The 14,734-nt window shown below is 37.5% G+C and overlaps 1 protein-coding gene across 2 annotated transcripts; it reads right to left on the reverse strand.

Annotated features, from left to right (window-relative positions):
• Positions 1-3,669: 3,669 nt before the first annotated feature.
• LOC111410797 (B3 domain-containing protein At3g18960-like) lies at positions 3,670-12,574 on the reverse strand. 2 transcript variants are annotated; one of them, XM_023041330.1, is made up of 5 exons: positions 12,461-12,574; positions 12,266-12,366; positions 4,518-4,950; positions 4,258-4,391; positions 3,670-4,147 (listed from the first exon to the last, which is right to left on the reverse strand). In XM_023041330.1, exons 2-5 carry the CDS (start codon positions 12,338-12,340, stop codon positions 3,884-3,886), a joined length of 906 nt encoding a protein of 301 aa, XP_022897098.1. In that variant the 5' UTR covers positions 12,341-12,366; positions 12,461-12,574; the 3' UTR covers positions 3,670-3,883. The 2 variants fall into 2 exon arrangements, with proteins under 2 accessions (XP_022897098.1, XP_022897097.1); XM_023041329.1 differs by having other exon boundaries at positions 12,266-12,574.
• Between the last annotated feature and the right edge of the window lie 2,160 nt (positions 12,575-14,734).

The raw sequence follows: 14,734 nt of genomic DNA on the forward strand, positions 1-14,734 counted from the left end.
TTTTTCACATAAAAATAAGGAAACAATTTATTTTAAAAAAAATTCATCCTAATTTGGGCCACAAACCCAACAATCTCCACTTTGACCCAAATTCTGGTGCATTAAACGGAACTTCGAGATTTCAAATCCGTATGCATCGAAATAGCCAATTCCTCAACACAGTAACCAAAACTCCCAAAACCAAACTGTTGTTCGCTACAAGGCGTCCACAAGCGATACCTGAACCCAAATCTTGGGTTTTCAAAATTCTACTGAGAAACCACTCTTGATCAAACAGGGTCGAAGCACACTCTTTAGCAAAAACTATACCACATGATGGATCAAAAGGCCCATTGCTAGAACTGTCACATTCAACGTCCCCAAAAAATCCCAAACATTATTGACACCACGGTACCTACGCTCCATGAGTCCAACCTTAGCAAATGAACACAGTGTATCTGCTAAAATTGGTGGCAAAGTAAAATCACCAACGCTTTCCCTAGTAGTGTTCTTAATCAACTCAGAGCTCGCCGCAAGAGGTACTGTACCAAACTGTATATCCACCACGGTACTGAACTTGTCCAAATGTCTCTTAATTGGTTTTGCGTTCCTCTGCAAGATATACAACTGAGACGTTCTCTGTCCCTCAAGTACAACCCGGACAATCCTTCGGACCTTCAAAACTCCACCTATACCAGAGAATTAATACTCCTTTACATCCAGGGTACTCAGCAAGATAAGATTCCTTTTCAGATCCGGAATATGTCGAAATTGATCAATTGTTCTCATTGTCCAATCCTGCAACCTTAGTCAAACTCAACCGATTTCAGCAATACGGCAAGATTGGTTGTTTCCTATCACAACTCTACCTTGCTTGACAGTCTCATATGTTTGAAAGAAATTCCAATTGAAATACATATGATGCGAACATGCCAAATCGAGAATCCACTCATCATCAGGTTTAGACTCCATGAAGATGCCACGGTTAACAACACATCTTCGCCATCCAAAAAATTCTCGGTAACATTAGTCACGTTCGAATTATAGAATTGCCCCCTATAATTTGCAGCTAAATTACCTTAAGTCTGCAACTTGTCATAATATTTCTTTACGTGTCCTTTTCTCCTGCAGTAGAAGCAGTACAAATTGTTGAAGTTCATCCCCAATCTCTCCTCCGTCAATCACCATGAGATACCATAGTTTCCTCATCCCTCGATGTAGCTCTAACCAAATGTTTCAACTTCTTATTTAAGTGCAAACCATCATAGACGTCGTCTATAGTCAAAGTATCCTGACTATACAAAATGGCGTCCCGAAACAACGCATAAGAGCCAGGCAGGAAATATAACAGGATCAAGGCAAGATCTGCTTTATCATACTTAACCTCCAACATCTCCAAATCTGTGACAGTTTTCTTCAACACGACAATATGGTCTTCCAACGACCCTCCTTCCACCATGCGATGGGAATACAGTTTCAGTTTTACAGCCAGTTTACTTATAAGGCTCTTGATCATATATAACTGCTCCATTTTCAACCACAAAGCAGATGATGTTTTTTCCTTCAAGACATCCTGCAGAATATTATTGGATAGATGAATATGAATTAATGACAAAGTCTTCCGATCCCTCCATTATTTTTCCTCTGTTATCCAATTAGCTAGCATCTTCTCAAAATCTATCAACACATCATCCAAATCCAACTGTGCCAAAATAGTTCCCATCTTTACTTGTCATAGAAAAAATCTTGTATTGCGATCCAATTACGGAATATCATACTTCAAAGAAACCATCTCTGAAAAATCTCAACCTATCCACAATAAGAACCAAACTCTAATACCATTTGTTGGACCCAAAAGGAATAAAATTAATGACACAATATGAAGTAATGAAAATCGCAATGAGAAATAAGATCTAAAAGTAAAGAAATCAACAAATAGAGTTAATCGCAGAAGCACGATGTTTTATTAATCGACCATATGGAGAGAAATACAAGAATCCACCAATTCTTGATTGAACAAAACTAAAAGAAAATACCACTATTTATAAGTACATAGTATAGCATAAAGATGGAAATAAGTTGGAATAAGGAAATCCAAAAAAATCCACCCTAATTTGGGTCACAAACCCAACAATTAGTAGATAACATATTCAAGAAATTGTACATCATTTAACCTCTGCAGTGGCACTTGAACTCTGCCTAATACAGAACAATAACATTGAATTCTTCATTCAAGAAAGGATCAATAAAGAGTATTGTTGATTGAAAGTAATAGAAACATTCGAATTTCCTCATTCAGATTCCTCCACAAAAGTTTTATTTTGAAGAAAAACAAAGCCAATTGCCACTCCAACAAGAATCACTCCTGGAATAATGGCAGCAATCTTGAAAATCTCCTCCACTGCCCTACGGGTGGAAGAAAGAGCTCCACAACTTCTTCCACAACCCTGCGATGGCTGTTTGAATGAATTAACGATCTTAGCAAATGAATACTCAGTGCAAACCGGAAGACTCACCAAAGATGCCACACTTATTTACTTTCATTCCACTAAATGAGTTCAATCCACTTAACATAATTTACTTTAATCCTTCTACGGGTTAATGAGGCAGGGTTAAACTGTTATAATCTGGACCAAATCAGAAACCATTTTCTTGAAAGCAGAACATATCTGATACCAGTTTGTTGTTAAAAGCGGAAGATAATAACCGAATTAATCCAATACCAAGTTGTTGGAGAAAATAAGAGATTATAACGACAATATGTAGTAATTGATTACAAGAATACAATAATTTGCAGAAAATGAAGATTTTATTATAATATGAAAAATGAATACAAATATTTTGTGTTTATAATTTACAAATATTATATTTTATATAGGGAACAATCAAAGCATTAAAAGTAGAGTTATAGATGAAATAGAATGCCTAAAAGTTTATTTATCTTATCTTTAAGTCCAATACAAATTCCAACTCCTAATAAGACTTTCAAATAGAAAAACTTCGAATAAGATTCCAAAAGAATTTCAAATAAAATTCCTCTTAACATGCACTTTAGTTAATAATCTCAATTTATCTTCAACAAAGAGTTCGAGTCACATTCAAATTTTAACATCAACAATGGCTGCAGCCAGAACTGTTGCCAGAGAGAACGCAGTCGAGGCTGTTGTCATTGTTAAATTATTTGCAACCTGTGAAAAGGAAATTCCACGAACTAGACAGAGATGTAATGAAATGATAATTTAATAATGAAACTGAAGAAACTCCTACATTGAAATACTAGGGTTTATTTGGAATTGTAGTAGTAAGAGTTCACTTGTTTCTTATGATAGAATTGATCAAACTTTGTTAGAATAAAAAGGGATAATGGAAGATTGCTGTTTGAAATGCAGACATTCAAATTCCATATATATATATTCTCTTTCTAAAGCATGATCAGAAACTGAATTTGGGTTACCACCCAATACAAGAACCCGAATCATCTAAGCATAATTCTTAACTTTCAAGAAAAAGAGACATTAATATGATCGTAAACACTGTTCAAAGTAGAATCCTCTCCTTTCAAAGCCCTAAAAAGAAACGAAATAAGAACGCTCTCTGTGTCTCTGGGGTGTGTTGTTGAGGTTTATGTATCTATAAAATAACAGAATTCTGTATTGATTATAGTATACTGCTGATAATGACATATTAAAGCAAAAGAAAAAAAAAGTTTTTGAAGGTAAGGTTAGATGTTCAAGCATGGTTCTTGCTTTTAACTACATTCAGAAATTGTCTTCAATTTTCATTACAATTTTTCATTAGCCACAAAGTCTGCTTCTCTCAAAACACTAAAAGGGAAGGGGATGGGGGAATTAATCAAAGTAAAACTGATTTGTTCCTAACTGAAAATCATTCCCAGTCTGATGTCTCATATTTGTCTCAGCACTCTGCTCGTCTTGCAAAGCTTGGAGACTTTCAGGGCAACAGGTTTATTGACATGGATTAGTTCGAACACGCACACGTCGCCAACCTTTATTTTTTTGGCTTTTGCAAATGTCGCCCAACATAAGTAACGCACCAAACCATGTCTCATATTGACACTAACCGGCCACCTCTTACCATCAGAATCGTGAAGTTCAATATGCCCCGGAAAATTTGGCAGATGGTCCCTAGCAAATTGAGCTGGCACGTACTTCAGAGACCCCAAAAAATGAAAAAAAAGTGGAGTCAGGTTAGGTTTCATTTTGACAGTGAATGAAGGATATGTAATAAAAACAAGTAATGTAGAGCTCAAGAGCATACCAATACCCATCGTGGAGTCAGGTTAGGTTTCATTTTGACCGTGAATGAAGGATATGTAAGCAGATTTGTTCCTGTATTGTGTATGGCCTTCTTCCCCAAGTTCCTTTTTCTACCACGGCATGATCGCTTTTCATCTAGATTCAGGAATGCACATATAAGGAAATCATTTCGAGAACCACAAGCAAATAAACAAAACCTACTGGAATTCTGGCAATTTCAGTTGAAAAAAGTGTGCAAATTTTCATGATTGTGTGCTTTACCTCGTCTTGACCGAACCACATGTCCATTTGGAGCAACACTTCTCAAAGGGCGGGCCAATAGTTCTGTGGGGACGGAATCTGGAATTGTAACAGAATCGTCATCACTTTGCTCTTCTCTTTCAGGGAGAGAATTCCTTGGACGATAACTGGTTTGTCCAAAATTACGACTGTTACATAATGGATGGTGAACCTCAGTGGCTGTCATGTCAAATATGTGGACTTTGAAGCTCGAGTTCCCTCTGTATTTAAAGAGTACAAAGTATCCATGTTCAATGGATTGGTCCTGAAAAAACTTATCCCAACCACGATCAAGCCAAAGTATCTCTTCCTCCTCCTCCAATCTCACAAGCCAAATACCACCAATTCGATCAGTGAGTTCGACAACATTGGAGAGTTCGTGCTTGTATGCCTCCACAAAAGTGTTCGGGAGCCTCTGCACAAATTATAGTATGTCTACTTCTTTGTTTCTAGTTGTAAAACACGCAAGTTTATCTGTTATGAATCAAATGTTTGGCAGTAAATCTTGTATTTTCAAAACAAACAGTTTAGTTAGAGATGTTTTGAACGTAGAATATGCCTTTTTCTTTGCCTGCACCTCCTTTTTTACAGGCAGCAAAAACGAAAGCTTTCTTGATGGAGTATGATCCACAGGAAACAGTAAAAATAAGGCTTATGAGCCTTCAACTTGGATAGAGAATCAAACAGCGAATGATAGAGTTCGCCAAAGAGGAGGGAAAAGTTCGACCTTGTGGTGTTTGTAACAGAACAATTCACATGGAGGACTGTTGGCACAAAATCATAATATCATGGCAGGTTTTGTAAAAAAATTGGGACATTCAAAGGCTCTCAGAATCGAACAAAAAATGAGGAAATCTACGAGGCCTAGGCAATTATCTTTATGGATAAACAACAGGAAGAAGATCATTGTTCATGACTGTTGCGGAAGCTCTCTCAAAAGGATCTTCAAATGGTAGTTTTCCAGGCTCAGTCCAACGCACATTTTTCAACCAACAACCAGTCCAATCGGCTCCAAACCACAACCAATTGATTCACCTTGGTTGCTATGCAATCTTACCCACGTAGGATAAGAAAGGATGATGATTTATCGCCACAAAGACTAGGAGAAGACACCACAAAGGTATACTATGAAAGAACCACCAATTGCACAAAGTAAACAGGTATTTTGAACACTTTTAGGGTTGTTTTTTCACTCACCAAGAGGGCAGCCGAGATTTTCCTTTTTCTCACACAAAGTCTCACAAAACATCACATGAAAGAGGTTAGGGTTATATCCATATATATACTCTAGGGTTAGGCTTTAAGTTGGGCCATTAAGGAGGTAAACGGGTCAAGATTCAAACCATCCAGAAGGAATAAGAGGATAAGAGGAGTGGCGAGTTACATATGATGAGGAGTAGGATGAAGTTTAAGCAAATGAATTTGGGTAGAACTCAAGATGGTAGTGATTCGAGTAATGACTCGAGTGATGAGAGTAGTAAGAAGAAGGGCAAGGGACGAGACAAGTCTAGTAGTAGAAGGTGTTACAGTTGTGGTAAGTCTGGACACTTTATTAAGGACTGTCCTAAGAAGAAAGATAAGCTGAACGAAAAGATGAGAGGTGAGACGAATTTGGTTAAGGGGTTGAGTTATGACCCCAGTGAGGTTTATTAAGTGTAAACCTAGTCACTGCATATGCATCTGTGTGTGATTGTCTAAATTTTGTTGCATGATTATCTGCTACATTTCAATGTGTTTGATATGTGCATTTGCATGAGTTTGAGACATTAGGATTACTTGGTGTAATTGCTTGTATGCATAATGGGTTAGGATGCATTAGCAGTGCGTTGAGTGTCTTTTGGTGAGGTAGAGTATAGATGCCTAGGGGTACATGGTGGTTTGTACCGGGGATGTGGAGTGTGACATTTGGATCACAAGTGGAGATGTGATCAAATGTCTAGGATCATTTATCTGGAATGAGACCCTGATCAGGTGGAGTGTGAGAGAGACACTTCTATCACTTCTGTTAGGTGGAGACCCATTATCCACGTAGGTTGGGAGAAGTGATGTGGAGATAGAGGATTATCCCGTGGACTTAAGATCTATTGTGACTTACCAGTTAGATATGAGTTGAGTGATCTGTCTAGTGAGCATGGTGGGCGATGAGAGGAGATATGTGTTCTCGAGGTGTGAGCAACACGGAATGGGATAGGATAAATGTGATGAGATCTTTTCTTAGGGTCATTTATGCATGTGTTGCATATGTGGTTGACCGTGGTTTGATTGACTTGGTGTTAATCTATGGTTCTATGTGAACGTGTTTCTGAAAAGATCTGTGTGTGTTATCCTATAGTATATCGTCATCGCATGTGTATTTGTTCTTGATTGTTTACTGTTAAATATTTGCTTCTATTTGGGTTTTTTTTACCATAGTCCCAGTGAGTACATGGAGCAGGTATGGCATGTGTTTCAAGTTGGAAACACGAGGTAAGCTCTGTGATCCAATTTTATTAGCTACCTTGATTATCCAAATGTTAACTGTGTGTTTTGATTGCTTGCAGATTTATTGGGCATCAAGGTGGAGATTTGTTGGGTTTTTGATACCCAATAAATTCCGGGCTATGATGTTAACGTGGGTTAATATTATTTCATAAGTATGGGCCGATGAATGAAATAAGTCCAACAACCAAGTCCATGAGCTACACCCGACCCAATTTTATTCTTTATGGATGACTTGAATCTTGGCCCGTTTACCCCTTTATTGACCCAACTTAAAGCCTAACCCTAGAATATATATTTGGCTATAACCCTAGCAACTTTCCTATGATGATTGTGTGATTTTGAGAGAAGAAAGAGTGAATCCCGGCTGCCCCCTTTTTGTGTGAGAAAAAGGTGTCCAGAAGTGTCCAGAACGCTTGTATAACGTGTGCAATTGGTGGTTCTTTCATAGTATACCTTTGTGGTGTCTTTTCCTAGCCTTTGTGGCCATAAATCATCATCCTTTCTTGTCCTATGTGGGTAAGATTGCATAGTAACCAAGGTAAATCAATTAGTTGTGGTTTGGAGCCGATTGGACTGGTTGTTGGTTGAGAAAGGTACGTTGGACTGAGCCTAGAAAACCACCGTTTGAAAATCCTTTTGAAAGAGCTTCCGTAACCATTGCTCTTCGTAGCGAAAATCCCTTCAATAAATCTTGATTCCGGGCTCAGAAAACAATCAAACGAACACCGATTTACCTTGACTCGACCCGAGACTTTCACCTTTACTTTGGACTGCTCTCTTTCTCTCTAACCCCACAAAGGAAAAGGGTGATAGTGTTAGCAATCCACAAATGTATGGAGAAGAAGAAGAACAGTGGTTGAATCTTACTCACGACCTCACATGACTTCCCTCTCTCTCGGTTGCCTCTTTTCTCTCAACTCTCCTCTCCATTGCTACAAAACACACACACACACACACCCCACACCAAAAATGGCTGGGAGATAAATACATATAGAGAGGTTAGTTTAGGTCACTCTAATTGGACCTAGGGTTCAGTAAGCGGGCTACCAATTAACCTAAACTAATGGGCCAATATTCAACTCCATATTAATCACTAAATGGTCCAACTAACCAAATAATCATCCAACCCAAACCCGAACCATCCAAAAGTGTAGTTTATCTCCGAGTCGAGCCAAGTCCATGGTGTCGATAAATAATCCGACGACTGTTTTAAATCAGCGCTCGGATTATTGGGTATCAAAAACCAACAATCTCCACCTTGATGCCCAATAATTTGCAAGCAATCAAAACACACAGTTTATACTTGCACAATCAAGGTAATCCAATAAAATTGGAATCACAGACCTTACCTCGTGTTTCGAATCAAAACACATACCATACTTGCTCCATGTACTCACCAGGGCTAAGGTCAATAACACCCAAGTAGAAACAAGTATTTACAGTGAACAAACAATCATGCGATGAAGATATATATAGGATAACACACACAGAGATCTTTTCAAAATCTCGTCCACACAGAACTGCAGATTAATACCTACTTAATCAAACCACAGTCAACCACATATGCAACACATGCATAAATGACCCCATGAAAGATCTCACTACACTTATCCTATCCCATTTCGTGTTACTCCCACCTCAAGAACACATATCTCCTCTCATCGCCCACAATGCTCACTAAACTAATCACTTAACTCATGTCTAACTGGTAAGTCACAATAGAATTTAAACTCTCAGGATAATCCTCTATCACCACATCACTTCTCCCAACCTACGTGGATAATCAGACTCCACCTTACAGAAGTGATAGAAGTGCCTCTCTCACACTCCACCTGTACAGGGTCTGTTTCACAGATAAAGGATTCTACACATTTGATCACATCTCCACTCGTGATCCAAATGTCACACTCTACATCCCTCGGTACAAATCACCATGTACCTCTAGGCATCTATACTCCACCTTACCAAAAGACATCCAACTCACTACTAATGCATCTCAAACTCACTATGGTAAATCAACACCTTTCGGTGACCACAAAGGTTAATCCACTCACCAATGCTCCCAAAAATTCACAAAGAAAATAGTGAAGGTGGCACTCTCAAAGAGAATCGAAGAAAGAGTCGATTACTTCACTACACTCACAAAAAGAGGCTTACAAAGATAAAGAAGGTAACCCTAACATGACTGCCTCACATAATCTCACAAACCACACAGGCTCACAAAGATGAAGGAGAGAAACGGCTACCCAACTTTCTTCTCACTACCACACTCTCACACACTCACAGAGCAAATAGAGTACACCACAAAACTTAATCCACTATGTATGTAAATATATTACACAAAGTAATAAGTCGCTCTAACTCATGCAATTACACACATCAAACTTATTGAAAGTGTAACATCAATATTGCAATAGAATCAAGTGACCACATACATGCAGAAAGGATTACATATAGATGCAATGCAAGAACTAGGTTTATTTTCTCAATAAACCTCACTAGGATCAGTACTCGAACCTAAAGCCACATTCGCCTTGTCTCTATCCTCATCTTTTCTTTTATTATCATCCTAGGACAATCTCTTTCAACTATGTCCAAATTTTACCACAGTTAAAATATATGTTATTTTTCGCACTTACCTTAGACCTACATTTGCCACCAATGCCAAATAATGACAACAAGTAAAGTATGAACATAATTCACATAGAATAGTCCAGTCAACTTTCCTAAGGCCACATGCAATTCTGATAATGTAGAAAAATTGACAGCAAATTCACAAAGAATTTAAGGCAAATAATTAACAAATAATTCCTAGGTCTAGCAACAGGTAATGGTTACCCCTTCATGATAATCCTAAACCTAATGTCACCCCACAAGATGACCTCTAATGCAAAAAACAAATAATTAACCTACACATTTATTTTAACTGCAATAATAAAAAGCAAAGAATACGATACGGAGCGGACCACGTCTAAAGGTCCGTAAATATCGAGAGGCGCAAATTCACCACTTTAGGGCTATTACTATTTATCCTAAAGTCACCAGCAACAATAGCAACACGAAAACAGCACCACCCGAACGTCCAAGGGCAAAATCGTCCAACTTTCACTGTATTGCTCGAAACTGAAATCTGAAAACACTGCAGGGTCCATCTCGTCATAGGGAAGATTCTGTCTAAGACCACTTCGCTAAATTCCAAAGGACGCGCCCTCACACACCATCACCGTAATCCCCACGCGCCGACGACTTGTCACCCTTCCGACTTCTTCTCCACCTGCACAGTCCACCGGTGGTGTCCGTTTTGCCAAACTCCTTTTGGTTTCATCAGAAAATGCCAAAACAGATCCGGCAAAAAATTGAAAAATCGAACAGTTTCTGCCTCTGATTTCCAGATCCGTTTTCGACTACTTCCAGCCCCTTTTTAGCCCCATAAATCATAGATTTATCAACAACACAAGCTCTGATACCATTTGTTGCGAAAACTCTCTCAAAAGGATTTTCAAACGGTGGTTTTTCAGGCTCAGTCGAACGCACCTTTCTCTACCAACAACCAGTCCAATCGGCTCCAAACCACAACCAATTGATTCACCTTGGTTGCTATGCAATCTTACCCACGTAGGACAAGAAATGATGATGATTTGTGGCCACAAACGCTAGGAGAAGACACCACTAAGGTATACTATGAAATAACCACCAATTGCACAAAGTAAACAGGTATTTTGGACACTTCTAGGGTTGTTTTTTTACTCACCAAGAGGGCAGCCAAGATTCTCCTTAGAACCATAGATTAACACAAAGTCAATCAAATCACGGTCAAACGAACACCGGTTTACCTTGGCTCGACCCAAGACTTTCACCTTCACTTTGGACTGCTCTCTTTCTCTCTAACCCTACAAAGGAAAAGGGTGGTGGTGTTAGCAATCCACAAAGGTATGAAGAAGAAGAAGAACAGTGGTTGAATCTTACTTACAACCTCACATGGCTTCCCTCTCTCTCGATTGCCTCTCTTCTCTCAACTCTCCTCTCCATTGTTACAACACACACACACCACACCAAAAACGGCTGGGAGATAAATACATATATATATGTTAGTTTAGGTCACTCTAATTGGGCCTAGGGTTCACTAAGCGGGCTACCAATTAACCTAAACTAATGGGCCAATATTCAACTCTATATTAATCACTAAATGGTCCAACTAACCAAATAATCATCCAACCCAAACCCGAACCATCCAAAAGTGTAGTTCATCTCTGAGTCGAGCCAAGTCCATGGTGTCGATAAATAATCCGACAACTGTTTTAAATCATCGCCCGGATTATTAGGTATCAAAAACCCAACAATGACTTCACAAGAAATAAAGCCTAGAATCAACACAAGTTGGTATAGAGACAGTGAATGAAAACAGAGGGTACAAAAGTACTAAGCTAATATCATATGGCTTGCAAGTACAAAACTTACTTCTAATTGTAATCAATTAAAAGTCTTTTTTTTTTCTTTTTTCTTTTTTTTTAACAAAACTAAGAGCTTGTTTGTCTAAGCTTAAAAAGTTAAATTGAAAGACTAGTAAATCTTACACGTACAAAACGGTGAGCTATCAAATAATATATAGTGAGTAAGATTTATAATGCATCTTCCTGCGGCTAAGTGTGAAAGAGATTCGGAGAAACTGTTAACTATGTCTATCAAAAGTTACTGGATCTTCTTGAAGCAGCTTCTTCAAAGTATTCACATTTCCTTGTGCTGCTGCTTCGGAAAGCTTATATACCCAATGTCCCCATCTCTTACCAAAGAAATAATTTGACATTTATCATATGTACAAACGAAATTTCCCACGAGGTCGAGTAGATATTATGAAAAACCACATAAGAAGGATCAAAAGACAATAAAATTCAAGTCTTGATCATTTTTACTCGTCCACCTCTACTCTTGCCCAACACCAAATTCAAGATTCCTGGCACTGCCACAAAAGCCCACATCAGAGTTTAAGAAACAAACTTTAATGGGGGCAGCATCCACAAATGCCCACCCTATACGGACCCAACCCTTCAGAGTCTTTACACTTATGGGATGAAACTAGGACGGGATTGTTTGGGACGACTTTCTCTGCAGTTCATCCCCAAGATTAAACTGAACTGCAAAGAGGACATACCAGAGTATCTGAACATAAATATCTCCAACATTAAAAGCTAATCTTGAAAAATCATAAGCCATATCACGCAGAACATGGAGAAATAAAAGTTAAAACTTACAAGTTTGTGTTGGATAGTGGTTGAGGGTAAAATGACTTTGAAAAATCTTGCTGGCAAATCTAATCTTCGCTCCATTGTTTTTTTTTTTGTTGACGTTCTAGCTTTTGAAGATTATGTATGTCATTAAAAGTAGAACTCTCTCTCTGAAATTTCAATTCCAATATGCAAGTTATTAAAAAAGAAGAAGAAAAATACCTGCTTTGGATGCTATTTCATTGTTCTATGATTCTATTTATTACTTTTGAGGAAGCGATTGGCTCTTAATTCTTGAGCTTTTGAAAAAAAAATAATAATAATAATTCTTCCTCTCTTTATAACGTGCTTTACAGTGCAATCTTTCCAAATTTTAACGTAAGAGAATACAATCCCAGTACAAACATAGACGTAGACAACATACAAAAACAAGTAAACTGCATTTTCTCTCTTCATAATTGCATTCATGGACCACACAGTGACTGTCAATGATATTTCCTTTTTAGTGAGAGCCAACCTTCCTCTTCTGTACTGTCCAGTGATTTAATAAAGGAATTATTTTAGCATTCAATCCCCTTTTCTGTGTGCAAGAGTATGGTGGCTAACCTTTCACCTCGTTTTAAAAAAAAAAAAGGTTGAACCCAAACCTTGAAGACCCCACCGTCCAGCCCCTAGAGCACTTTTCACCGTGTTTTCTCTCTTAGACTAGGTGGTTAACAGTGAAAGAAACCATGCATTTTCTCGTTCAAGTTTCGCTGTCACCTGGTCGAGCCAGAACATGAGATGGCATGCGAAGGTCCAATTCAAATAAATAAGTATGCACAGCACCTAGTTTACATCGGCTAAGGCTTTGCTAGTCCGATTATGCCTATTATTATGTTTTTTAAAGTAAACAATTCGACGATCTTTAACTTTGACTAATAAAATTATATATATATTTTAGTGTTCCCTTGTAATTATATCAGGAAATTGTTAGAAGTTAGCTAAACATGCAGTTTGTCTCATGTAGCTTTTTAGTTCACATCCTCAAGATAACTAACCAAAGAACAAGAGAAATTCTAGTAAGAATAATGCTGCTTGCACAGCTCAGGGACTTTTGACATGTGCTACGTTAGTAGCATCTGTATAGGTGTTTTTTCCCCCTAATTGTCCAATGAAATGCTGTCATGTGTCCCCTTGTTTTTGAACTCTTCACTGACCGTCTGTAGCATGGTTGGAAAAGTCATTGGCAGCGCTAAAAGTCAAACAGAAACATAAATTTTCACTCTAATAATATCAGTTCTTGTCCAACTCTGTCCCGCCACTTCCATAAAAGCTAGAACCGTTCAGTTCCACGGATGGAATTTCCATTTTTGCTGTCCGAATCTCTTAGCAACCTAATCAAACCGAATCATGCCCATCACTAGCGAAGATGGAGGAAAAAATTACTTATATAGCTGTTTTACAATGCTCATTCAATCACAACTCCTTTCTGCACAAAAGGTACTTACAAAAGTAAAAGAGATGGTTTTCTTGCAGTTGTAATTCAAAGAATATATAATTTTCTCCAAGAAAAACACATAAATTTCCTAAAACTGGTCTTTGAAGCTAAATCCAAAACATAATTAATACTGTAAGATCATCAAACCAGTGAAGCATGGGGAAGATTAAATCAAACTCCTGCAACTGAATTGAAGTTCAATGCTATATTCTAAAGAATGCTTGCTTGATCATATTTATTTTATTTCTCTCAAGAACAAAAACTGGGTAATAGCAAAATAGCAAATTTTCTCTAAATTGATTTAAATGAGTTGATGTCACTTAGGGACCCTGCCAGTGTTGCGAAATGAGGAAACCTTTAGCATAGGCAGATTGATGTGGATCAGTTCGAAGCCACATCTATCTTTTTTTTTTTTTCGTTACAAATGTCTGCCATCCTCTGGCGATAACATGCACCCAGTGACGGATCTAGGATATTGAGTCAGCCAGGGCGGCCGTTGACCTTTAACGGTTGCAATAGTAAAATTGTTTTTTAATATTTAATTAAATAATATTAAAATTTTTTCTATCAATGTATAAATACACTAAAATGTAAAAGTCATATACATTTAATAATATAATCCAATACAACCCAAAACAATGAGAAAAAAATACATTTCACAATCATATATGTATGATCAAGTTTCAAGTTTTTTACGAACTTAAGCGAGATAAGATGAAATTTATACATAAAGTACGATTAAATAGTAAAGACAAGTTTCGAGCTTAGGCGAAGGTTATGCAAAATTTTGAAAGTAATGCTTTTTAGAATTAGAATAATTTTTAATCTCAAAAGAAAAAAAATGTTTTTTGAACTCTTAAAAGAATAAAAAGCAATCATCAATTGTCCAAATTTAAATTTTATAAAATAAATTGATAAAACCTAACAATAAAAGTATATAAATTATGAAGTAATAATTTCAGTCAATAAATTTTTAAAGAAATTGTTGACCTGGCCAACGGATAGCCACTCTACGT

Source organism: Olea europaea, chromosome 15, assembly GCF_002742605.1.
Source record: "Olea europaea var. sylvestris chromosome 15, O_europaea_v1, whole genome shotgun sequence".
Lineage (NCBI taxonomy): Eukaryota > Viridiplantae > Streptophyta > Magnoliopsida > Lamiales > Oleaceae > Olea > Olea europaea.

Excerpts from the sequence above, each read along its gene's own strand:
- LOC111410797 (XM_023041330.1), bottom strand. The coding sequence starts at position 12,340 with ATGGAGCGAAGATTAGATTTGCCAGCAAGATTTTTCAAAGTCATTTTA. Across the intron at positions 4,392-4,517 it reads TGTGGTTCGGTCAAGACGAG|ATGAAAAGCGATCATGCCGT; the intron begins GTAAAGCACACA and ends TCCTGAATCTAG. Across the intron at positions 4,148-4,257 it reads TGACTCCACGATGGGTATTG|TACGTGCCAGCTCAATTTGC; the intron begins GTATGCTCTTGA and ends GGGTCTCTGAAG.